The following is a 27,716-nucleotide window of genomic DNA, read 5'->3' as shown; positions in this document are numbered from 1 at the left end:
ATTATAAAAGTACACTCCAAAATCCAGTACCTCATTAATCAACACTGTCCCCAATGCCATGTGCCTTCTGCTCTGATATCAGACAAGGCAAAGGCAACAGCAGAGCAGACACAGATCCCTTATTATTACAAGCAACAATGTCTCCAGACAGCCTGTGGTCCAACACCTCTGAGTCTTTGCCTGTCAGGTGAGAGCAAAGGGACTGGATCTCCTGAGAGGAACAGGCACCATTCCTGCACCCTAACCACCTGCAGCTCTCCTCTGTCTCCTTGTGCCAGAAGAGGTCAATGCTTCCTACTGACCTACACATGTGCACATTGTGGCTTGCACACTGAAGATTCCAGTTTAATGTTGGATATCTTTACTCAATAATAAGAACCCAGCACCTCCCTGTCCAAGAATCTGCAGTAATCATTTGAAGGAATCTCAATACAAACTGAGTTCCTGAGTCTGTGAAATCAGTGCACCCATTGGGCAGAAGTCTAATGCTGGGAAAAATGAGGCAACTCTGCCCAGGAACAGGAAAACCCTTTCCTTACCATAAATACTATATTCTTACTCTTCCTAATTTTGGACTTCTGGCACAATTTGCCTTTCAAATGTCAAGATAAATTCACAGGATTGGCAGCTCAAAATAAACAAAACAAAACTTTGCAATGTGTAAGTGAACAATGCCTGCTTTGGCATTGCTCAAGTCACACTGAACTCCACAACGCCATTGTGACAGACTTTTTCCCAGAGAATAGTTTTATTTTAAAACTCTTACTGCAAATTCATAATTCCAACCCTATGTTCTGTTTCAAGATGGAATTTCAACCTTACTAGTTAATTAAAGCCACCACCTGGAGTGATCTGGCTTTCAAACTGATTTCCTTTGTCTCTCTAATTCACATACATTAATATTTTATTTTCTACTGAAAAAAAATGTCACACATGTGCCAAAGACAAGGCAGATAAAATTATTGCAATAAAACAAAGAAAATACACTTCTTACTGTCAGGTCTCCAGATGAATGCTGCATTATACAGACACTTAAAAAGGCTTACAACTGCAAATTGCTCTATTTTACATACTGTATTCTAGCCTTTACATCAAGATCTCTCCTAATTTCTTCTCATTGTAATGAGAGAGGAAAAGGGTTGGGTTTTTATTACCTGAACATTTATTCAATGGAGAAACAAAGACTACATTATATATTACAACACAAGCTATTAAAACAATGTGACACTATAAAATACGCTGCAAAACTCATTATGGGATAACAAAGCTAAACCCTGAGCAAATAAATGTATCTGCCAAAAGTCAGCAATAATTATACAATGAGAGTTTATAATCTTTAATTATTTAAGAAGAAAAGAAGCTTGTAATAATTAAGTTTTATAGGGTCCTTAACTTGTCATTACTAGGTGCTCACAAAACTTTAAAACAAGAATGCTTCATCTGAAACACTCTATTTTTAACAACAGATGCAATTGTTCACTTAACTGATTAATTTTTTTAAAAAGTCAAATGTTGTTTTTAAAACCTGTACTCACAGAACAGATAAGAGTTTATTTACTCTCTGATCCATACAATGCATACAGCAACTGCTCAGGCACTTACAGGCCCTGCATCTCAGAGTGATCGATGTGACACTGCCTTTATATAGCTCTAAAAACAGTTTTTGTTATGAGAAATCTGTAAATCACCTTGGATTTACATCTAGAATTTCAGAAACTCAGAGATCAGAAAAACTGTTCATTTAACTCATTAAAGTATATTGGTGAGACAGTGACACCTTTAAAGTTTCTATGAAGTCTGTGCATCTTTGCCATGCTCTGACTTCTGGTACACAGAAACACCATTCAAAACAGGTGGAGAGAAAAGTTCAATATTGAACAATTATAATCTACAGAACTGGTGGGAGGAAAGGAAGGTTCCATACTTAAGAGGAAAAATAATTTGGCGTTTAAAAATCTATATTAAAATGCACTTGATTTTAAATTATGAAAAAACCAACATAAAACTACAAAACTAACAAGAAAACTTTCAATAGACTCTAGACAACTTCCTTTTTTTCCCCCCAACACATTCATTCTTTGCCGGAGCTCCTCCTAAAATTTTATCATGAACCTCTATGGAAGAGGAGATCAGTCTTAATTATTTCTGAAAAATTTCATTTCCAGCCACTAAAATCAGCACAAATTACAGAGCAGCAGAATTTTGACTGGAAAATAACAGACTACACAACACATTAAATAGGTACATGGAACATCTTGTATAATCAAGTTACAATACAGTTTCAAACTCAAGAATTTTACTTATACCATGAGGCTTCATATTTTCATCATGAAATGTGTGCACTATACAGATGGCTTATTTAATCCATTCCCACCTAAATTAATCAAAGCAATCTGCATCCCCCAAAAAAAGTCTTCAAAATCTTCATACAGGGTTCTACCGGCATTTAACAAATGCTATACGCTTAGCCAGGAAAAGTTGAAAATCCTCCATAAAAGAGTTACCACATCAAAAAATAAGTGACATTATTAAAAAGGAAGTGGGATGTGTTATTTAGCATAATATGGAATATAAACAGTACCACCTCCAATAGACTTCAAAATGCTTTTAGTAGCACCTGGTTGTTTATATATCTTCTGTGGTGAAAAGGTCAATAGAATTTCACCTCGAAGGTCACAGTTGCTAAGCAACTGTTTTCAGCAGTTCTGCAACACTGATCAAGCATCTTCTGATCAAGCATCACTGCCTGGACTTGGAATAAACCCATGTTGCATCCTACCTGGCCTTCCAAGTGTCCCGAGCATGCCCTGCCTTTCCCAGGGAGCAGCAGCATGGGAAGGATACGTCCTGGCACCACCGGCCTGCGGTTCACCAGAGCAAAGCACAGCTCTGTCCTCAGGAACACCACCGAGGGCTTGATGAGGTGCTGCCCAAATCTCAGCATGGTCAGGGTTGATCTTCAGGGTCTGAAAGAGACAATGGTTAAGATAATTAAGGGATTGACTCTGCCTTTTCCAAGCAACAGGAATAAAACAATCAAACTGCCTGTACAGCTTCCAGCAGAAAGTGCCTCCTGGGCTCATCAGCTGGGGGGTCTTGCAATGGTTGTTACATCTTCCAAAAAATGATCATGTCTTTGAAGAAGGGGTGGAAAAGGCTTCTTTCCAAAGCAAAAAATTCACATATAATTTCTTAAAGTTGTCTCTCATCATCTCGGCAGGGCTACAGAATTCTAGGGAACGCAATTTCTCCCTCCCATTTTCATTTGTCCTGCATTGTAAACATTTGGGTCATATGTTCTTTGAAAAGCGCAAATAGGATTTCACATTTTTTCTGCCACAATGCAAATCAGTGAACACAGGATGTATGAAATAAACCACATTTTCTTAATCTCTCCATTAAATACCTCAACTGTAGAAACACTGGCAAATTGAAGAAAGTTTATTTTGCCATTTTCCATCCACACTGTCTAGCTTAAGCAGCTGGAATGTGAAGATGATCACTGCTACATTTTCTCTTATAGCAAGTCAAAGAATTCCACTTTCATTCACTAAAATATTCTCTCTTCGTGACAAGAATGAAAACCCCTCTTAAATAGCTAAAGCACAGTCCCAACTGTCTCTATTTTAGGTCTTTAAGCCCTAGAGTATTTAAAGTATTTAATTCAATCAGAAATATCCAAGGTACTGCAGGGTGAAAAATGAAGAAATGACAAATTTCATGTGACAATACTTGAGACACATCAGAAGCATTACCCAGTTTGAACCAAGTGACTAATCAGGAAATTCAGTTTCATATGTTGCCTGAGACAGGGAAATCTACTGCTACAGCCACGGAGGATCTTCTCTTGCAGTTCTTTACTTGCAAGATTACAAGTGTACAGTAAGACCTCAACTTGGTCCCTAATCTAAGAGATTTATTCTGATTTATCATCCCACTTGTGTCACAGCATGTATCAGTTGAGATAGCCACAATACACAGAGTATCACCACACAATTTCAGCAAGCTTTAAGCATTCACCCATACAGAGTAACACCTTACCTCATCAGAAGGCTGCAAGCAATGTGCCTTTCTTGTTCTTCAGCAGAACCTTTTACCCCTCCTGTTGATGCACTGCACCTGTGTGCCCTCTGTTCCCTTTGGTGGTTGGTCAGTGCCCCTGGGCACTCCCTGGCAACTCCCTGGTTGCTGTCAATGCTGCTCACCTGCTTTTCCCAGCTGCAGCCCATTAGGGTTGAGGCTCAGGCACCCAATTACCCCAAACTCTGTGCCTACACACCTGTACCTGCTCCCACATACAAATGTCTTTGAGAAATACTTGTTCTTCTAAAGGAACTTCTGGCTTTGTAGTGGTCTGATTCCACAGAAGAACTTTTAAATTAAGGGCAGCAGATGCATCTAATCAGGGTTTACACCAGAAAAACACATGTAAGTCTTAGTATAAGATACAGTAACAAATAAGATTACTATATTTCCATGTAATAAACATTTTCTAAGAAGCACCATGTCTTGTTTTATTTTTGAAAATCACAGATGAAAGGAAATGCTTCAACAGACTATGGAAGTCTGGAGATTTTAAGTATGCCTGTTTCAAAGATTTGAAAAGGTTCTACATTCTTTTCCACATAAAGACAACAGAAGATTAAGTGTCTGAGATGTGTCCCTTAGCATATATTAAACTTGAAAGTTGACAACATACAAAAAATCAAGTCTCTTTAGCTACTAGAAGAATTGCTTAGCAGAGAAAACACCTGCTATCTTGTGCTGATGCTTGAAAAAATGACTATTAGGAACTTCAATCAATCTGCCTCATTTCTCTTAAGCAGTCCATCAGCAACCACCCATGGGGGTTTTTCATTCTGATTAAAACATGCAGAATGTTTTCACACAACTCAGTAAAGAGACATAGTTCTCTTTGCAATGAAGGAAATGCTTCTGACAAAGGAGAGAAACATATTCCATACCAGGACTACCCTCCAGTGATGAAATGGTAAGCTGCTGTCTCCAGAAGCTGGAAAATCAAATGTACCACCTGCCCTTGCACTTGGCAATGCTATGGACAAAACTAAAAATACTACTGATGATTACTTGTTTTATCTTCCAGGACACTGATAGATAAAGGTACTGTCCAGAGGCATGGGACAGACTTAAACACAGAAACAAGGCTTCAAAATCACAAATGCTAAATGTAAAATATGATGATTTGAAATTTGACCTAAGGAGGGAGAGAACCTGAGATTTGGTAATCAGCTGGAGAAGTCTTCTGGCTGATTGCTGCCATAAGCAAAAAACAGCAAAAAGTAGCAAAATAAGATTGGTGGCATTAGGTTGCCGGTACTGTGTTTTCATCATGCACCTACCACATGATATTTATTTACTTGACTACCTGTCTTGTTTTTAAAATACCTAGAAAAATCAGTAAATTAAAAGCACTCATTTCATACTGCTCTTTGCAATAGTTTGAAGAATCACATTACAGCCCAAGTGGGTTGATCCAGAATTATTAGAACATTAAAAAATCTCACGCATAGAATTAAAGTATGTATTAAAACCCCTTCTGTTTGTTTACTATGCAAAAATGTATCTGAATAATGTATTTCTATCTTTTGATTCAGACTAGATAAATATGTTTCAAACTAATGTGTCAGTTGTACTGTTGTGCTGTGTAATATTGCAGACCTCCCTGTGCTACTCTCTCCAATTCTGCAAAGGGATTATGGGAGACTTCTTCTTAAACAATTATTCATAATCTATTATATATTACTTTAGCTGCCTTCTGCCCTAGTGATCCTCTGTGTTTTTCTGCACAGTACAATCATCTGTGCTCAGAACCAACACAAATGCTAAAAAATGCACTAGGGAAATAAGTAATGGGTACAAGCGAAATATCCATGACTGTGCAGCTACACACTACAGCAAGGCTGGAATATTCCAGAGTGCTGCCAGGCAGGAAACTGCTACTGGCAGAGCAAGTTTTTAGTCACCTGAACTCTACCACTTATTGCTTGCATGGTCTGTAAAGCAGCAGGAATCAATGAGCACAGGTGTGTGCACACACACAAGGCTTCCCAATTCCCAGATTGAAATGACCACCCTAAGTCTGTTCCTCCAGGGATTTCCATTTTTCACATAAAGAGGAGGTCAGTGCCAGACAAACTAGAAACAACACATAATTGGTTAAATATGTTTCCTCTTTAATGATGGTAGCCTTTCTAATCCTCAGTAATAAGGAGGACAATTACACAGTAATGTTAGAAAATGAAAGAAATCCATTTCTGATTAAATTTCAGCCCAGTTTAACACAGTTTCTATTCTGACTATTCAGATGAAAAGTGTATTTACTCTTCTTCATATTGCTGATATACATTACATTGCCTATTTCATCTGCCTCATTTTCCTAATTAAATTCCCTTCAAGCTGTGTTACTGCAGTTGTAGGTGGGAATACAGTATTAAAGGCTAACACAGCAAGTAGATTAATTTTACAGCCACAACAGACCTCAAATCTGTATAACCCATACTAGGGAAAAAAAGAAAAAAAAAAAGAAGACACTGGAAATCTACATTTCACCCTGAAAAAAGTGTTTGTAATTCCTTAAGTCTGATAACTTAGCCTAGTCCTGGTATTCTGTTAGGCCAGGAAACCAAACATCCTAAAGGCCTCACAATTAGGGGCCAGAAAGCCCTACAATAGCTAGAGAAACCAAGGCCCCCTCTAGAATACATCCTGTAAACTAAAATTAAGCCCATCTAGAAGGGAATACTTTGGGATAGGAAGATATCACACTGTTCATTCAAGCCTCTCATTGGGCATCTTTGTTGAATATACTAATTTGCAAGGTCTATAAAAGTGTATGCAGGATCTACCCTGAATGTGCGTTTCAGTGCATTCCACCTTGGCCAAATGTTGCACCACAAGGATCCTTATTAAATACCAAAATCAAAACCCTTTATCCCTCTACCATGCCTGGCTCTTAATTTTAGATCCAAGAAAAAGGCATCACAGGCACATGGCATTTCCCCAGTCTGTATAAGTACTAGTCATATATTAAATGTATTTTTGAGAGGAAATTTATACACATCTCACTTTTTCAGATTTATTCAGTTTTGGGGTTAGGAGCTTTGGTGTGTGCTTCAGTTTTTAAACAGCATAAGCTGTAGAATCATTTGTGTCAAATACACAGTGAGAACTCCAAACAGAAAATAAGTTCTCTTCTGGGCAGGAGGTAAGTAAGTTCACCTAAAAGCAGGTCCATAGGACATCAAGATGGGTGTCTGCTTGTTACAGGTCATCACTAAAATCAGAGACCTGGAGAAGTGCTGGAAGTTTGCTGACTACAAGGAGTGATGGCAGCAGTTCTTTAATGTTCTCTCCCTGCCACCACAGACCTCCCCATTGGATGCTTAATTGAGATGGTGTTGGTACTCCAAAATGCCTCTTTTTTTTTTTTAATGCAATTACTCCTCCTTAGAACAAGGTGTTGAGATCAGCACCTGCTGGGAACCAAGCTCAAGGCTTTTGCTGAGAATCCCCTGAGCACTGTTTTAGGAAAGCTGCACATCTGGTTGTAAAGGGAGAAGATGAGAATGCAAAATGGGGTGCTAATTTCAAATGTGTGTATTAAAGGAAACCAATTACAATACCATTATCTGTCTGTGCTAATAGAAAGGACTGTTTTAGAAACACTCCCAGGAGTATTCTTAAATTTTAAAGTTTATTTTACCATATTAACATCACCTCTTCATGAATGTTGACAGTCCTGATTCCAATACTCAATTTCATGTAAAACCACTGCAAATTTATGTGGCAAAACAAAGCTTCCTCCTTTCTAATTTTCTTTAAGGTCTTACAAAAATACTATTTTTTTTTTAATTCATCAAGATATGAAAATGTGTGTTACACACTGTAGTTAAGGGAACAAAGTATCTATATCCTTAAATTCCTATTTGGCATTGTTCCCTTTCAAAGGTTTGGTTATGGGGAAAGTGATAGTCCTATTTAGACATTGAATTCTGCACCACATTCAAGAATTAATGTGAATGAAGACCTGCACTGCAGGCTACCTTCCCTCTTTTCATGTTTTGGAATTTTTTACTTATTCTCTGCTCTCACTGCCACTTTGTAAGGATGAAATCCACACAAGTCAGAATATTACTTATTTAACTCAAGCACCTAGCAATAAATGTGCTTGTTGCTAGCAGCCAGGATTTGACATTTTCATCAAGAAATACCTAAAAACACTAATAGAAAGAAATTGTTTTATTCTAAAATCACTTAGTTTTTCTACTGGCTCTATGTCCCTAGAACAGCTTTATCTCTCAGCACCCTTCACTCCCACTCTTGCACAAAATTTAACTACATATTTTGTGTTTTTCCAGTTCCAGAAAATGGCCTCTAATTAAAAAACTGTTCTCCCTCTCAGTGAGCCAAAACATCACATACTATGCCATTTCTGTTCTGAAAAAGCCAAGAAGAATTACAAAACTAGAAAAGGTGCTCCTGTATCTTTGACAGCCATAGCCTAGATTCTCTCCATGGGGATGGTATTTAATGCTCTACACGATGTTGAAGGGAAAAGCTTGTGTGGATTATTTTTCATTTTCACCACCCACAGAAGCTACTGAACAGCAAGCCCATTAAATGTGATGCATGTAACCAATCCTGTGGCATTGACAAGGACCAATTCCTCCCATCACAGACAGATTATGATGGACTCAAATCCACTACACGTGGCTTCCCCTGCTTAATCTAGCAGGGAAGAAAACATCAAAATTATTACTGTTTAAATAGATAGCCATTTTCTTAGCATGGTCAATCAAGCTAAATTATCTACACTTACAATGAAAATAGACTGTGGCCTGTTGCATAGCACCTCAGCACCTTCCCATGTGTGATGCCACACATCCATCTGCAATCCCACAGCCTTTGCCTTGCAGCTCTGTTCCCTCTCCCCTGAGCTGGAGCAGCGTTTCCCAGCCCCCCCAGGACAGGATTTTCCATTCTGCTCTCACAGTCTCAGCCCTGAAAGTCCCAGTGTTGTAGTTATAGTGGGTTTTCCTAGGTCATGACTGTGACCATCATGAGAACTGTCCCTTCCCCTGTCTGGCTGTGGCTTTTGGGTGGCAGCAGTGGGCCAAGGAGGAGACTACACAAAGCTCCCTGGGCAAGCAGCACAGGACTCCCTGAGCTCAGCACAGGACATGGATGAGCAGTGACCTGAGCTCCTGAGAAAAAACAGATAGTTCCCAGTTGTACTGGGTCTGACTGGGATGAGCTTTTGTTCTCAGGAGCCAGTATGGTCCTGCAGTTTGGTTTTGAAACCAAACCAGTGCTGATAAGACACAAATATTTTGGCTATTGCTTACAAGGCTTTCTCTTTTTCTCCATTCTGCCCATCACCAGTGAGCTGATGTACATCTTCACCATTGGCTCCTGACAGGAAAGCTGCATTGCCCCTAAACCTGCATTGTCTCAAAATACTTTCTGCAATCAGTCCAGCTGTCCCATCAACTTATCTAAAGCAGAAAACACACAAAATTAAAACAAAGACTATAGCCTATTTAAAAGCTACAGGTCAAACAAAATACCAGCATTCTCATTTTTTTGTGTACGAGCATACAGTTATTTCTCAAAATTATCCCTTCTTCTGGCATTACACATCCTGTCTACTGTGCCTGGTCAGGCAATGTGTGGGTACACACAGGCAATATGTACACAAGTCTGTCCTTTCCAATTTTTTTCTGGTCCATCATCAAAACAAATTTTTTAAGACTTTTCCCCACTCCCAAAATCCTCACAACCACCCCAAAAAACAACTAAACAACTCAAACTTCAGATACCCAGAACCCAGTTGACCAAGAATAATGCAGACACCTAAAAGCAAGTGAGCAACCCTGTAGCAACACTGTAAAGCAATTGCAACTTTGACAGGTTAATCAGCAAATGCAGAATCAAGTTAGACATCAAAGGCGATATAACATCCATAATACATGGAGAGGGCATAAATATTTTTAAATGATGTAGATGTAGTTGTCAAATTTGTTTCTGCAGCAAGCATTTTGGAATACAAATTAGGCCAACTTGGTTTTTTCTTATAATTCAGGTAAAGAGTGCAAAGTTATAAACAATAAATGAAAAGGTTTATAGAGGCAAAAGAGTTATATAATACATTAAACTTGTAGAAAAATGAGGGTTTAGAAGAGTCCTGAAAGCACTAAACAGGCTCGACATTCTTCAAGTGTCCATGTGTACACTGTGTGCCTCTGAAGATGACTCACACACCATTTAACCATGCTGAGAAAATCACTCTGGCAGTGGAAGCCCTTGTTTGCCTCTGTGCTGAGGTGACAGCCAACTTCAAATATGAGGATTTGTTTCCAAACATCACTTTTTTGTTGTTGTTGTTGTATTGACATCCTATCTAGACCTGCAACTTTACTTTTTTTAAAAAACCTTTTACAACTATGAGCATGAAATGAGATTGCTGTCTTGCATTATCCTGCAGTAGGTTTGTGTCCATTTTATGCCAGAATGCACAAACTCAATGCACCACAATATTACAGAAGTTATCTTTCAAAGACTTGATCTAGAACTTCTCACAATCTTCTCTGCTCAAAAACTGTGCCCATTTTTCCTCATATTAGCAGAGGTTATCTAAGATTATACCTCCTTCTATCCTTATTATCCAACAAAAATTCAGCAGAAATTCAAAGACAAGTCTGATAATTAATGAAACTCAAAATCCATGGACTATATCAGTGATTTTAAGGAGGATGTTCTGTGAAACAGGATAAAATCAATCAAAATCAACAATCAATCAATTCATTCTCAACAACTTTTACCAAAAGAACAAAATACATGCAAAACCACAAGTACCCCATAAAATAAATTATGTTCTGACTAAAGGTCCTTCTTTAGTGTTAATCTTCTGGAGAGGGAGGGAGGGGGGAAAAAAAGGCAAAACAAAACATAGAAACACACATTGAATTTCAATTTTTTTAACAACTTGCATGTACCACAGCTATTATCCTGATGCATGGAGAACTCAGGGGCTTGATTTTGCCTCTGCAAGTCATTCTGATGAACGAGACCTTTAGTGTTGTAATAACTGCTGTGAGTAATGGAACAACCAATGGCTTTTATTAAGAAGGAACACTGAATAATGTATTAGCAACACTAAGATCAAGGGAAAATACATTTTTATTAGGGAAAAATATTCATATCAATCATGCTATTTTTTTTAAGCAGAAAGGTGAAAGGCAGAAAAGGAAAAAATTAAGAAAATGCTTTACAGTATGCATTAAATGGCAGAAATTATACCATGAAAATCCTTTTTCCTAGTGTGGCTACCTAGGGCTACATTACATGGTAGAGGAGTAATAAAAAATTGTGACATCTCTTGAGATATATAAATGTAAGGGAAACTCTACCCCAGAAAAGGAGTGATGGGGGAGGAAGCTCATTCCTTCTGAAGCTACAGACTAAGAGAGCTGACATGATGGAACAACTAGGAATGTTCTTTTGCTGAACTCTTTGATGGAAAAAAAAAGGTGGCTTTAAAAATGGGGAGTGAAGAAAAAGCAGTTCTATCTTTTATTATTATTATTATTATTGTTATTACTTATATTGCAAAACAAAGTCACTTTACAGGCTTTAGAAATACACACCAAGGCTAAGCCTTCCCCTGAAGTGGCTTCCTATTTCCTCTGAGTGAATGCAATTTGGACATCTACAGTGTTGGACAGCAGAGATGGGACAAAGAGAGCTGCAGAAGACAAGCTGCAGGGAGTTAAGTGAAAAGATTCAAGGAGTAAAGTCCATTGGGAGAAGAGAGTAATGGCTCTTCCCAAACCTTTACGGTGGTGTAAACCAAAGCACAATCAGAGAGAGAGAGAGCCCAGGGTGTGCTATGGCAAAAGGCTGCTCCACACAACTCAGAGCCAAGAACAAGTCCAGGCAAAAAGAAATGTGGTATGAGCCAGAAATGTTGGATGATGAGTTTCCAGATACAGTCCAGAATTCTGTAATTTCTTCACCGAGAAATCAGCTACATCACTTCCAAAAGCTCTCCTGAATCAGTAAAAACCTTTAAAGATTTATTTCTTGTATTTTATTCTTTTGTCCTTTTGCCAGAAATTTCATTCTGAATGCAAACTTATTATTATTAGGCCATGGCTATTTGGTAATACTATGAATTTGAATTTATTATATTTAGAGCAATTCCTGTGAGACCTGAGTATCTCTGCAAGCATTTCAGCTTGCTGAATTAATAAATGTAACACAAACATTCAGAGGAAAATGCAGACACCATACTTAGTCTAAAAATTCCTCGGGCATATAAATGAAAATAGACATTTAATGAAAATTTATTTTCATATTTACATTTATATCTAGCTAATAAGACAAGATAGTGGGTCCTTCACATTTATGTACAGCGCATTTATGTTTATTTCTAGATACTGGAATCCTTAAGATAAATCCCATTAGTTCTCATTTCATCACTTTACATATGTGCTTGCTCTCCAACATAAAACCACTTAAACCAGATTGTTCCATGAATGCTGGAATTAATGAAGCATCATTTCAAAGGATTTATGTCCACATCTTTCCCCCACCTCCTTTTGTCCCCCCCATAATGAGAGCCCTCTGCCACAGCCCTGAGTGCATCCCAGGCAGGTGATTCAAGCAGGGCTCCCAGGGTTATCCTTGTGGAGAGCTGGCAGCCCAGGGCTGCACCCTGGGGAGCAGCAGGAAGAAAAAGAGGCTCCCACAATGCAAAGCAGGTCAAGGCCAAAAAGTGAACTGTTAGGACAGTACAGGCTAATTACAGAGTTACCATGGTACACATGCATATCCAATGTATTAAAAAAAAAAAGTACTGCTCTAATGCTGAAATTTGACAGGTTTTTTTTTAAAGTTCCTATTACACTCACTGGAAAAATGCAATCTAATGTGACATGTTCTTACTATTTCTGGTTCATTTACATGAGTCAAATTATGGACTGCACACAAAGAGCACTTTTCTAGGTTTTACTTTCCCCCTCTGCATAGGTTTTCCCCGATTTTCCTCAAATGCTTTCCCTTTACTTGACCATATGTTTGGAAAATGGCAAACACCATTCCTGCTTTCTGGTCACTTCCTTATCTTTCTCAAAGAAACCTGTGGCAGAAATCAGAGTTTTCTGGATTTTTGCACAGAGCACTATGAGGGTCCTTCCTGAACAAGGTAATGTTGAATGATAGCTGGCTTGCAAATCAATTGGAAGAATAAGCAAATTTTGAAAAAGGAATACTCACTGTCAAAACAGCATTAAAGCATGACAGGAACCTACGTACAGATTTTTGGTTAGATTAATCCTGAACATTATGACTCAAAAAAATGTAGGTAAATACAGGCAATCTTACATGATGTTTTTGTGAGAAGTTTCATATCTGGTTGCAGAAAACACAGTGATATTAAAATACAGCTACTTACTGAATATTACATTATGACTTCTTTTCGTAAGATATTTTCTGCTGAGAGAAAGTGGCTTGCAGTTCCTGTTATATAATACATGCAGACATTAGATTTATTCCAGTAGGACACAAAGCATGAGAAGTTTGGGGTTACATTTTCACCTCAAGTTGCTCTTCAGGAATATTTTCCCACTAGACAGGTGCTCTTAGAAAATTAATCACTGAAATCTAATAAACAGTTTTTTTGGCTTCACTAGGTTACTTTCAGAATCAGGCCTTAAGACAAGTCAGCAACTCCTTAGATTGATTTACAGAAGTAAGAGAAGTCAAAGATGATCTTGTCAATATTCTTCAAGTCAAATTTCAATATCATTGATGCAATAAAGCATTTTCTCCACTTTAATACTTGAAGCAGAAATACAGAGAAACCAAAACCAAATCTGATAAAGAGCCTAAACCTGTTTTTCAATATGCTAGCCTGCACTGTCCTTGGTAAAAGATGAAGAAATGCTTTAAAAAATTGAATAAACATAGGAGATTTAAGTGCTCATTATTTTCACAAATGTATTATTTTAATTTTCTTATTCATCTGATAATTACACATTTTGCTGTATCTGCACATCATTCTCCTGGTTGCTTTTTACTTCATGATTGCCAAATGTCCCGAAAAATATGCATTTTCATCTATCTGTAACTACCATAAGATTCTTCATGTTTTCTCCTTTTAGAAAACAATCTATATGATTATTTTTTAACCTAGACTCACCATGGAGAACTGCACGAGTCACATAATCAAGCCATAAACCAAGCAAATAGTTTTGTATGTTTCTGCTGTATTTCTGGCTCGCTTTCCGATGCTGTATCACTTCAGGCATCAACAAAAAATGTTTTAGTGTTCCTGCTTTTAACTTTTCAAGATTAAAAAACATTTATGGTCACATGGTGGATTGAAATAGCTGAGAGTATTATGTTCTCATTTTTCTGTAAACTTGCTAACATTTTAAACAAGAATTGGGTGCCAGATGACTGTTCTGCAGCTAATTGGGGAACAAATTTTTTGTACGATTTCCTGAAAGGTCTTTGGGGCTCCTTGCCAGCCAGGGTTTCTAATAAGATACTCATGAGTAATTAGAAATCTATAGACATGATTAAATCTTAATCTGCAATCTGCAGGATAAATGTTTAGGCTGAAGTATGGCAAACTGGCAGAGACCTCAACCAGGGACCCGTCTGTAGCTCCAAGAAATTGTCAAAGCTGAAACTCTGATTTATTTCCGAATTCCTCTGACTCCCCTGGACAGGGAACTCATAAATTGGGCTGCCAGCTCAGTGCCACAGCCCTGCACCCACAGCCCTGACTCTCCCAATACTAGCATATTTTATAGAAGGTAGGCATAAATGGTTTATTTCCAATGAAAACTTTGGACTACCATTGCACTTCTTGAATAATGGATGCAATTTATTATTTAAAAGGTGATTTGCACAATACACATGTACTACCCAAGCTGCCCAGTAGGAAATCACACTTTAGTCAAGCAAAGTTCTCACTAACTTTCATTTTTTCCTCAATAGCAAGCAGTTGTTCTGTAAGTAATGCCACAGCAAAACCATAAAGCTCTGGGAATAGCTGGCTCTCAGCAGTCTGGAAATGAATACAACTGTAAACAAAAGAGACTTTGAAACTACTGAAAAATTAATTTTCTTGTGTTGTTATAAGAGATGTTTTGGCTTCCCTGAGTGCACTTCATAGCTAGGAGAAAACTCTCCAACTCCATACACACAGGGTAGTGTCTCCCAGGTCCACAAGAGGTAGGAACTTGGCATGAGGAATGTAGTCTAATGAAAAGCTTTGTAGGTTAACATTAAAAAGGTGTTTAAAGAAAGGGGTTCTCTAACTCTCCACATAATTCTATCATACCAGCCACTATCCTGGTAACTTTCTTGATGAATGTAAGAAACATTTCACTTCTCTAATCACTGCCAGCTAAAGATTTCAAAGAGCTTTGGGAAAATTTAAATAAATATGAATCTAACAGATAGGAAAACAAAGCAGAGATAGACTTTAAGGAGTACAAAATGATACAGTGAAATCTTTTTTCCCTGGTCAAAATGATGCCACCAAAATTCTCAAAAATGAACAGAAAGACTCACAAATCACTATGTTCAGCCATGGTGCAAATTTATGCTGCTGCTTTTAAAGAAGAACATTTGGAAAGATCCTCTTCATGTTTATCACAGAGAAGACAGTACCATCTTTGAGGCAATATGGTTTCTCAATTAATATTCATACTCCAAATTAACTGGATCACAAATTCCAATATTCCAAATTAATCTTTCTCCATTGCAAAAATCAAATGACCAAATTGACAAGGATGAGAATTCAGATGGCTTGTGTAAAGCCAATTTACGTGCAAGCATTAAGGAACAGTCTTTAATAATAAAGTCATATTAGAGTTTTCAGCAAGGCCCAGTGCCTCATTTCTGCAGGTGATTCACTGAAGTTCTGCTTATTTCAGAGAAAGCTCTGAGTGCCTGTGTGATACTGCCCAAGATATCAAATACAGGGTTTTCTTTAGTGGTAAGTAGTACCATGTAAATGTTCAGTTTGCAGCCTTGAGCTGCTGGGGAAGTTATCCAGCAACAAGAAGAACACGCCCGATGCTGAAGCAGCAAGTGGTGTTTTCTGAACACAGAACATCCTGTATGATCTGAAGGGCACTAAATTCCAATCTTATGTTCTAAAATGTACATCCAAATTTGGTGAATTTTTCTGACCTTAATCTCTGTCAGCTCCCCATCTGTAAAACAGAGATAATACCACATCCCTCACTGGGGCTTTGTACAGATAAATTTAATTTAAAACCTGTGTAGCACTTGGATACAGTAGTGATCAGAAAAGCCTATGAGGAAATTAATAATTCTGACGTCTGAGCAGGGTCTGAACAATGTGCTGGAAATAAGGCTTAGGGACACATATCAAACACTCAGGATAAAACAACATCTCTAATAGCTGCTCATCAATTGAGCACTGTCCATCTTGTGCACTGAGTAAAGAAGATGTTTTCTGGAAAATATGTGTTTGAGATAATTCTGATTACTTTATCAGGAAGTATATGTGTAAGAGAAGTTGAATTTCTGTTGCAATTCCAATCTTAACACTCTCTTCTTGTGCCCACTTGCTTTTGCATTCTTAATAATGTTCTCTTCATTAAGTTTATACATGTAACATTTATATTAAAAAGTATGAAATATAATCTCATTGTGAATCTCTGATTTCCATGCACAAGTGGTAATGAAAGAAATCTTAGTTTGAAAAAAATTCATTAGAAAAATAAAATACCACTCTTGCCTAGGCTTGGTAAATTCAGCAGGACTTTCACTGAATTTCCTCTTCAGTTGCTCGGAATGTTCCAAGTGTTATTTCTGTTCACACTTACTGTGCACTGCCATAAGAAACTTGGGAAGGGAAAACACATCAGGGCACTGTCCTTTCAATTTTAACCCAAGGCATTAAATTTTAATTCTCAACAACAACAGCAGCTGACGTGTTCCCCTTGCTAGTTCCTGTGGAAGTAAATCAGGCAGAAATTAAGCCAGAACTGCACTTGGGAATGACAGAATAATAGAATCTCCCCAACATGCTCTCCAGTGCCTTCTTCCTTGTCCAAAAAAATCCCCTCTGCACTTGCAGAAGTAGGTGATGGTGCTTTTCTGGTGACCATCTCCCGCTCCAGAGTGCACAGACACACTGAAGGTGATGGATACCACTGGGAGTGCCCTGGGAGAGCAGAGCCCTCCCAGAGGGAGCCCTACACAAACAGCTCTGCCAAGGCAGCAGACTCCAGCAACATGGGCAGCTCCCAGGCCTGACTTCATTCTGCTGACATCTAAGCTGCTCCTTATAATCCAGAAGAGTTACACCCAGAACAGAAGATCAGACCCAGACCCTGCAGCTCAAAAAGTTTTCTAGAACTCAAGTACTAAAATAGCATAATGTAGTCAAACTCAAACTAATTTTGTTAATACAAAATCATACAAAAAAATAGATTTCCCAGAGACTACTTGCACAAACCCTTAAGAAAATAATACTCCCATTTCATTAATATCGTTTATGTATGATCAGTGCTCTTAAACATCCCCAAGAGAAGCAAAACCTGTTATATTCCAGCTAAAATATCTGTCTTCAGAGAGTAATTAACAGACTTTTTTTTTTCAAATCAACACCAAATTCATTTTACTTTGTGAACAAATCTTTCATAATGTAAGAAATATATAGGAATAAGAAGCCAGAAGGTTTTCTATCTAGAATATGCCATCTTCTCAAAAAGGCAACAGAAAGCCAACATCTTTTAAATATTTAATTAGGACTCAAATCAAATTTACATAGTGATGTGCCACATTCTCAGCTAGTGATGAAGACAAACAGCTCTGTGTGTTATCAGTACTTGCAAGGGTAGTGATTTCTGTTTCACTTTGCTTACAGAAGGTCTCCAGAGATTTTCACACTGTTGAGCATCATTTCAGAAATTTTTTTAGCTTTTTATTTAACTAGCTCATTGTTGATATAAGTTGGGACATTACAGTTTCAACAGTAAAATATTTGGTACTTGATCAAAATTGAGATATGCTCTAAAATAGTTGTATTTGTCTTTAGCAAATACTACAATTGAGTTTTGAACAAAACTGCTGATTGAAGCTGATGAAAATTACTCCAGCTTGACATGAATTGACAGATGTGATACCTAGCAAGGGATTTCCCTGGAAATTTTCTAATTTTCTTTCACTAATTTAGAAAAGGTTTATTAAAAATCTGCGAGAATGTACTGAAGTACTCTGGCTTCTTAAAATGTTAAAAATTTATCCAGAAACTAGAAATCTTATAAATGATCTAAAATTTCTGGCAAAAGGAAAAGGAAAAAAAGAAAAAAAAAAAAAACAAACAACCTATAATTTAATCACACAACTAAAAAAATGGACATACATTTCTCACCTTATGAACCTTTTGAAAAAAACAAAAGGGAAAAATAATTCCAAAGAAAGCTTTCTCACTTTTCTCTCTATTGAAATACTTAATTGCCATGTAACCAAATTTCAGTAAACAGCAACAAATACACAAACACACAAACACTGCTACAAAATCACTATGGAAATCTCCATGCATTTCAAGGGTATGACTTGTAAAAAGCTCAAAATATCAAACACAGATGTCATTTCTTGCTAGCAAATTTGAGTTTTCCAATACCAAAGTGGTATGAAATTAAAAACTTTCATCATTAATCTTTTAAAAAACTTAAAGAGATAAATTGGTCAAAATAAAGTAATAAACAAAACCCCTTGCCTTCAAATTTGACTTAGCTATTTTCTCTTTCTGACAGTAACCAGCTAAATTGGGCATTTTCCTCTTCCCCCAGCATCAGAAGATCAGAAAATTGAAGGTGAAGAGAGAAGGAGTAGCTCGTTCTGTTAGAACTCCTATACTATATAGAAAATGTTGGCTGGAAGGGAGATCTACAAGTGTCAACTCCGACCTCAGGACAACAGTGGGACCGTGGCAAACACTTGATCATTTCAACCATGGCTTTGGCCTGCTGGATCTCCAGGGATGGACATTCCACAACCAACCCCAGAAACAATATTCTTCAATATGGAGGGGGAAAAAATGCAGATTATGAATGAAAACTAAAGAAAACAATCCTTAGGTTTCCACCAAAAACAGCACAAGCCTTATGGAGCAGCAGATTCTTATGTTAGATATGTATTACCCCCTTCAACTTGTTGGATGGAAAGAGGAATTCAACAGTTACACAGCAACTGTTCCAGTTCCACATAGATATTCCAAGCTGTGACTCACTTAGGTTAACCTTAAAGAATGAAATGTTGGGCCTTGCTCTTTTAAAGTGTAGGACTAATACTCTGTAATTCATTGTTTAACTGAAGAATGTGTACCGGTTGCCATGGCAATGGCTAATCCATATTCCTGCAGCTGAATATTTTATTCAAAATTATTAGTTTTACAAAGGACTTTGATTTCCATCTCTTCAGAATGTACAGCACCGGATACTGCAGCTCTAAATTTGCTCAGGTGCAGCCTCTCAGTTTGCACCTGTACCCTGGACATTTGCACTTTTAAAGCAGGCAAGGGGGCTTTGGGGGCTCACTGCATTCCTGATAACAGCTACTCTGTGGAATCAGCAATTTGGGATAAAGGATCTCAGATGAAGTCACAAGATCTCACAAGAAATCCCTGAAGGAATTGCATCCCTTGAAACGTGATTTCAAACCCAAAGCACTGTGGGGAGCAGCCTCATTCCCCCTGGTGAACAGCTGTAGTTCTGTGCATGGGGAAAACAGTGCAGTGACCCCATTTTGTAGGAGATTCACCTTCTGGAAGGAGGGATCCTGCTTTTGCCTACCTCGTGCCTACTCAGGTGAATAAGTGACTTTGTTTACTGGGCTGGGTATTTTTTTTATCCTGCAATTTCTACATGTCCATAGAGAATGGCTTGGTAAGTTTGAAACAAAGGTATTTATGGAGAGAAGAAATATGTGTGATGCTCTTCAGAGCATCATACTCATGGGAGAATTCTGAAGACAAATCAGAGCATATCAGTAGTGTGTCATTTATTTTATGCACATTTGCTGCACAAGTACATATATGCCTACACCCACTAAACAAGAAAGGAAAACAAGGCAGTTCCATTGCATGGTTTGTCATTATTTCTGAGCTGGAGAGGAACCTCACTAACATTCCTCCAGGTATTTGAAATGCCCTCTGTCCTTCCCACACACTGGTATTCCCCATCCCTACTGAACACACACACAGTCAAACATCACTGCTGCAGAGGAAACAAGTCATGGCAGCAGGAGGCAGAGCTTTTACTTTCTCAAGTTCACAGTGTAGAATTTACCCACCCCGGTGCAGGGTGTCCAAGAGAGCAGAATGACAGAGGGATCTGGACTGAGCAATCCTTTATTCCACAAACAGATCTTGCTAATGCAGATGAACAATCAGCATTTCCCCAGAGGCCATCCTGTCCCCCAACAAACCAAGGTATGGAGTCTGACAGGACAAATATTGATTTCCCCAGAGGAATTAATTTTTCCAAACACAAGTGAAGTATTATCTCGAATCAGCAATCAAACTGCAGCAGCAGTTTGCCTTTAAAGACATTTAAAACTATTATACTGCAGTGCATTTAATATGTAAACATTCAGGATAGCCTAAGTACAATATGTATTCACTTACAGACCTTGAGTGTACTAGATGTAAGTGTTGCCATATTTAATTATTTCTGAATCAACACAGTTTTAAATTAATTTCTCATTTTATGGTGGTTTAATTTACTAAAGGCACAATCCAAAGCCTTTTCACAGGAAGGAAAAATTATTATAACACTTGAAATGACTCAAAATATCTTCTCAGAAATGCTACTTATCACACCAATATTGTAGGTCCAGCCTTCCCTGCAGATGTTTAGTGCCCCTTCACTTACAGAAAATTAATTTACGTAAATTTTCCATAATTTATTTTACTTTTACTCTTTGAAAGAATTTATAGCCTATATATGCCCATTTCATCAGTCAGTGCTATGGATCTCCCACAGACTCGTATTTGACCCATATTTAACTGACTTTAATAAAATCAAGTTACCCAAACTTGAAGAGGAATAAAAATGGATTATAAATGGATATGCCTAATCCACTCAAGACCACTCCTATTATTTCATTCATCCCATTATTTCATATCAAAATAATATGAAATAATATGGAAACTGGAAAATGTATTTCTGAAGTGGTGCATATACAGTACTCTGACATTTCTCTGATGAATAAAGTACATCTACTATTAATCCCCTCCTAATTTATTCCATTAACTCATTGTCTATTTGAACAGTTTATTTGAACCACCTACTCAGGGCAAAGAGTGATTTCTGAAATCAAAGATAACCCTAAGATGATACAAGTTAATTTTCTGTGTCATCTGATTAACTTCCAGCAGTTCATATACTTTTTTACTGTTACCGTGAGCACAAAAATTCAATCCAAAAATTCGCTATCCTCAAATATCCTTTTGTATCAAGATGGTTAAGGAACTGTTTTTTCTCAGGTAAATATTCAAGTGAGGAGAGAGAATAATAGAATGATTATGTTTACCAAGCTTAAACTCACAATCTGTGGATGGTATCGTTTCAGTATTCAATCTATCAAGTTCTACCTCAAAATCTCTATTCCAGATGAGAGCACTTGAACATTTCATCTAAAAGATGTGTCCTCTTACAAATAAATTTGTAGATTCCAGATTGATCTACCAATCCTAGACTAAAAAAATAAATTAATGTGATGGCTCAGCTCTTGGAAGAACATTTAGAACACATCACCCTCTTGCTTTTGCTTCCTCCTTCTTCAAAACTGTAAGATCAAGGTGTACAAAATAAAACTCCCCATGCAAAAGAACATACAAAGTGAAGTGACAGCAAACTAAGCCAAACTTCAATGAACTTTGCAATTATGGAAATCTGAATTAAAAAAAAAACTTGTGAATTGTTCACTATAGAACTCAACAGAGAAAAAGTGATTTGGGTTGTATAAAGTTGGGCACTGTTTAAGAACAAGTTTCAAGCTCGTGGATAGTCCTAACTCAAACAGAAATTAGGTAATATTGGATTTAAAAAAAAATCAAAATAACCAACATGATTTAGATCAGTAGTAAAGGGCACATAATGAATTAAAGAAACTAAAGCCATTCCTAGCAATGCATATGAGTCAGGACTAAGCAATTGCATAACTGATCAAGGAAAAAAAAATATTAAAAAAATGGGCAGCAGAGGACACTAAGAGATTTCATAAAGAACACAGTATTTATAACATGCTGGATATATGCATGGTTTGTGGCAGAAGTATTAATAGAAGTAATAATACAGAAAAAAGACAAAAGCAGTCACTAAGTATTGGTCTTCAGGAAAAAGTGAGATGATGCCATTGCAGGGTGAGTGCTTTCTACAACAATTATTAGAGAGGGAAAGTTAATTAACAGTTGCTGAAGTGAAATAGATCTGGATAATTTGCATCCCAAAACTTGGAGACAGCTAGCCAAGCAGCAAAAAGAGTGTCACAAAGAGATTACATTGCTAAGCTTTAAAAAACAAGCAAAACCAATATCCATAAATTGGGCAAGTCAGGCAAAATACTGGAATGGTTCATGTATGACTTTACTAGTAAGCAAGTAAAATAAGGCAAAATTAATGCCATATGAGACGGATGTATGGGAAATAAAGTTAGCTACCTGGAATTCACCTTTTTTTTTTTTCTTTAAATGCATTAGAAAGCTTGACTGATAAAAAAGGGTACGTCCTCAAGATTAGGGTACCCTTCAAAAGGGTACATTTTCAAAAAACAACAGCACAGGGCATTTTCATTAAGAACTAGAACAATTCAACATGACATACACAAGACAACATTTTTTTAAATCACTAATAGACACTAATAAATAACTGTGAATTAGAATAACCTAAGTTTAGATGAACGCTGCAGAATTTGGCATTTAATTCCATACTAGCATCATTACTGGTATTTAAAAGGAAATTAAAATCATTGCAGATAAGGCTTTTGTATAATAGACTGAAGAATGCTCTGACGCAGAGTAGAAGACAAATGTTCAGCAATAAAATCATTTGATGGAGAAAGCTGAGCAGAGAGAAGCAGAGGCTGTGCTAAACATCAAGTTATCAGGTATCTGTTGCCATATTTGCATACCAAGAGCACACACTGAGAATCAGGAGTTTAGAACTAGAGTTCTGGAGTCACTGAGATCAATGTCAGAGACTTTGCAGCAAAGGTTCAGCCTCATCACTGGACATGCACACAGGGAAGTCCCAAGCACACAAATGGATGCTAAATTACTTTATGCACTTGGCACCAGTGCAGCCAGAGCTGGAATAAGGCCTCATGCAAGGACTTATAATTTTTTTAATCAGGCAGATACACTGGAGAATATTCAAGCAACACAAAAACAACAAATCTATTAGAAAACATACTTTGCCAAAGGGCACAGAACTCCATCTATCTCTTGTTGAAGGGAAGCTTGAGGAGTGTCTTGAGTGCAAAAGCAGCTACATGCCATGCAGAGCTTAGAAATTTAGAAACAAAAAGGTATAAAAGCTTCTATTGATGGAAAATGACAACTATTAAAAGATATGAGCTCAGAAAAAAAGTGCATGTTTTGTTTGGTACATTTCACTTAAGGATACCTTATTATTTGAACAAATTACCCAGATCAGGATCTTTCAGCAAGAGTAATTTTTAACAAATAAATTAGGATGGTCTGAAATATCTAATTCCAACATTAATTCATTTGGGAAAGTTGTATGGTTTGTCCAGTGACACGGAAGGCACTCTAAGTTGACTACACAAGTGCCAGCCCCTCCAAACTAGAAATTAGTTCCTTTAAGGAATTTTACTGCTGCACATTGCAGGCTCACAAATATTGTGGTGCTTTTTGTGTCATGATAATGATCATTGAGCAGCGTGGTAGGGGACTGAGTAAATGAGGTAATCTGTAATTAAAATTAAATGTAAGTTTAATTTCTATTACACCTTTAATTCTGTTATGAATTCTGGTCCAGTACTTACATAATAACCCATATTAATCAACATTATCTCTGTACTATGTTAAAAACTTGGTATGCAGCCTCTTTTCTAAGTGCCAAAAAAGTCTGCCATCACAAGCAGAAAAAGAGTGATTTACATTTACTTCCAAAATATAACTTAAGGAGTTTAGGATGACAGTTGGAAGGCTGGTTTTCACTAATCACACATATGTTTCTATGTGCAATCAGGTAGAAAACTAAGGTTTAAATTTACAGTAAACTAAGCACAATATTTTCATTTGCAAAAAGTAAACAAATATTTAGCTTTTTCTCTCTGCAGTCCCTTATTCCAAAATTGTTTAGCTTGAACTGGGCAAAGCTAAATCAAGAGAAAACAAACAAGGCAGATGGTTAAATGTCTGTATGGTCTGGAATTCCATCAACTTCCAGCAGCTACCAGCTTACCACAAGGTACAACAGCTCATAACCAGTACCAGAAGAAGTAAGTAACCTCTGGGGAGTTCTATGAACCAGCACATGGAAAAGTGGTCTTTTGTGTCCAGTGGCCATTTTCAAGAAAGTTCCTCTGGCACTGGAACTTTCTGCAATGTTCTGCTAGCACATGCTAACCACATCCTGCCTCCAGTTTGGATGAAAGGTGGATGCAATTCTTACAGACCTGTATAAGCCAATGCATTCCAAGCTAAGTCTAAAAACTATAAAAGGAAAATCAAGTTTCACAAAAGAAAATTAGCCTGCATACCAAGTCCAGCTAATTTCACCAGAGGAGGAACTCTTCCAACAAGAAAGACAGTTTTAAACAGAGGCTATTTCTTCCAAATAACCAAACCCTTTTTGACAAACTGTAAAATTCAATTTAGAGGTTACTTATATGGGAGTAACTTCTCTGATTCCAGAAATGTAGCCATCTTTGGATAAGGTATGGCAGCTACACCACCAATCCAGAACTGCCAGTATCTTCAGCTAGCAGGGATGAGCAGTAACAAAGAGGCCTCTGGGCTCCAAACCCCTTCCAGGGGTAGCAGAGGTACCACTACTAAATCTCTGGCAAGAAAACATCACTTAGCAGACTGCAGATTTTTTTTTATTATCTACATGTCTCTATTTTCACCTACTCATTGCTTTCAACCTTAGGTTTTTGAGGGAAAAGTAAACCTTTCTCTAGTGCACAGAGCCATCTCCATCAGAATGCTCTGTGAATCATTCTTTCTTTATGCTCCTTTCATTGGGATGTGGAGACAAGGAACTCATTTCTCAGCACTACAGCAAAACTAAAAAAACTCTAAAATCAGTAATGCTAGGCAGCAGCTCCAGCATGAAGAAAGAAAAAGAATTTGCCATGTAATTTCAAAAGCTGAAGAGATGGATTCATAAACAGAGGACCAAGAATGCCAAATATCACCTCAGTGATAAGAGGCGGCCAGGTCTCTCAGAGCCAGGAAAAAGCTTTGCCCACATTCAGCAGGTGAAACAGCAAAGAATCCTAACACAGACACACACACACCCCCCCACAAAGCCCACACGCCTTCAGAATTCACAATTGTACTTTATCAGCCTCCCACTCTAATGATTCCAGAGTCAGGATAAGGACCTTATTTACTGTGTCTCACTTTGCCTGAAGAGAACCATTTTAATGGTTACAGCGTCGTACAAGTACCTCTGGTCAGGGCACCTCTTCATTTGTTTAAAAACAGAAGTCTTGTTAAAATGCAACACACTTTTTACTACAGGAAAGATCATAAAAATAACTGCCTTAGCAGGAGGCCCTGTAGTCTTTAGGGATTGAAAAGCAAAGAAAAGAGCAACCCAGAAACCTTAGAGTCAGTATTGTGGCCTCTTGGAAAGAGGTTTAAAAGATCAAGAGCAAATAGATTAGCAGCCCTTTAGGCAAGGCTGGAGCCTTGATCTTAACTATGAAAAGGCAAGAACAAAAACCAGTGAGAAAGACTGAAGAGTGAGCTCTGTTTAATTTACATTTCTCCATTACTAAAAATTAGAAAGGTACAAGGTTCTTTAAGGGAGAAGATAAAATTCTGATTATTCAAATTTTAAAATTTAAATATATTCAACCTAAGCCCTGAATCCAGAACCGGAGTTTAGGATTTTTCAGTGAGAAAGAGGGGAAATCATTGATCTTAATATTCATCCCAGTGTTTGGGGAACACAGACCAACCACAGCAGCACTGAAAAGAAATGGCTCTTCAATTTTTAATGCACTTGTGTGGGTAGGGGGGGTCATGTGCACTGAGATGCACACACTTCTGGATTTTCTTACATCTGATATACTCACAGGTCACAGCAAAATCTCTAGAGACTGGCAAGAGCTGATACTTAAAGACTTGGACCTAATGTTTTTCACACAATTACCAGCTCAGTGATACTTGAACACAACCACTGTGCAAAGCATTTCTTTGCATCTAAAGGGTAAAGTAGTTTGCTTCCACTGTGTAGAGGACATTGACACAAGACTGTTACTGCTTTACTTTTCCCCCTGAAATGATGAAATAATGTGATAATGAATGCTGAGCAAGAAGGTACTAACACACCCGTGACACAAACAGAAAACCCATGGGGAATTCATAAGGGATAAGCCCAGGGAAGGAGGAAATTCACCCTGACACAAACTGGTTAAGAGTAAAGAGACAAACTGTGCTTGGGGGGGCTGTGCACATGATTTATTCTTTAATACCTTCTGCTGCAGTATTTTTGGGGCACATCAAAGAACAATATAGGATGATGTTGACAATCTCTCTCACATATAAAAATTTCATTATAGAGTGTTCAAGGCATCTCTCTGTATGAGAAACAGGAATTCATAACAGTTGGCTTTTTCTCTGTCCTGAGGAAACCCCTCACCCTCATGGTAACTGTGTTGGGTTTGTATGGCCAGGTTTTGGTAGCAGGGGGCCACAGGGGTGGCATCTGTGAGGAGCTGCCAGAAGCTTCCCCCATGTCCAGTGGAGCCGATTCCTGCAGCTCCAGGATGGATCCACCACTGGCCAAGGCTGAGCCCATCAACAACAGGGGTGGGGCCTCAGGGAAAACAGATTTGAGGAGGGATGGGAAAGCCTGACACTGACTACTCTTGCCAGAATTTGTTCTGAAGGCCGCAGATGTAAAATACAACGAAAATCTTATAAATGGGAAAAGAAGGAAGAAAAAATAAAACGGTCAGCACACCACTGTCAGACCTGCAACTATTTTACATTCTAAAAGGTTTTTAAATGGTTCTTGTAAACACTTTTCTATTTCCTTCTGCAAAGCTTTCAGCATTAACTTTTACAGAGATGCCTTTACTCAATGTCTTTTCTTATAGAATCATAGCAAAACAAGTTTATTTTTCATCAGTAAGAAGTGCAGAGTTCCTTTCCCTCCTGTAGTTACAGCAGCTGGATAGCCTGAGCTGACTGAGATGCACCCTCATAATTTCCATCTCAATTCAGTGTAAAACTCTTTCTTGTTTCCAGAGCTAAACTCATGCACTCCGTCCTGTCTTAATTATGTGGCTGCCAACGTCTGCCTCAGGAATGATTGCACTCTGGAAACCCAGCAGCACTTCTGATGCACTTAGCACACAACAGACTTCAGAGTCTTCAGAAAGGATGGCACTGCATTTCTGGGCCTCATGAAAAAACATGCACTCTCAGTTGTTTT

General features: G+C 37.8%; 1 protein-coding gene across 2 annotated transcripts in view; it reads right to left on the bottom strand.

Moving 5' to 3' along the window:
- FHIT (fragile histidine triad diadenosine triphosphatase) overlaps window positions 1-27,716 on the bottom strand; it is a 527,985-nt gene that overhangs the window by 394,633 nt on the left and 105,636 nt on the right. For both annotated transcript variants that reach the window (XM_066558122.1, XM_066558121.1), the window contains one exon: window positions 2,845-2,966. In XM_066558122.1, the coding sequence (XP_066414219.1) occupies window positions 2,845-2,944 (100 nt within the window). In that variant the 5' untranslated portion in view covers window positions 2,945-2,966. The remainder of the gene's footprint in view (window positions 1-2,844; window positions 2,967-27,716) is intronic.

The sequence above is a fragment of the Molothrus aeneus genome, chromosome 12 (genome assembly GCF_037042795.1).
Source record: "Molothrus aeneus isolate 106 chromosome 12, BPBGC_Maene_1.0, whole genome shotgun sequence".
Lineage (NCBI taxonomy): Eukaryota > Metazoa > Chordata > Aves > Passeriformes > Icteridae > Molothrus > Molothrus aeneus.
The sequence above is the reverse complement of the archived record's forward strand: the minus strand, read 5'-3'. Positions and strand labels throughout refer to the sequence as shown.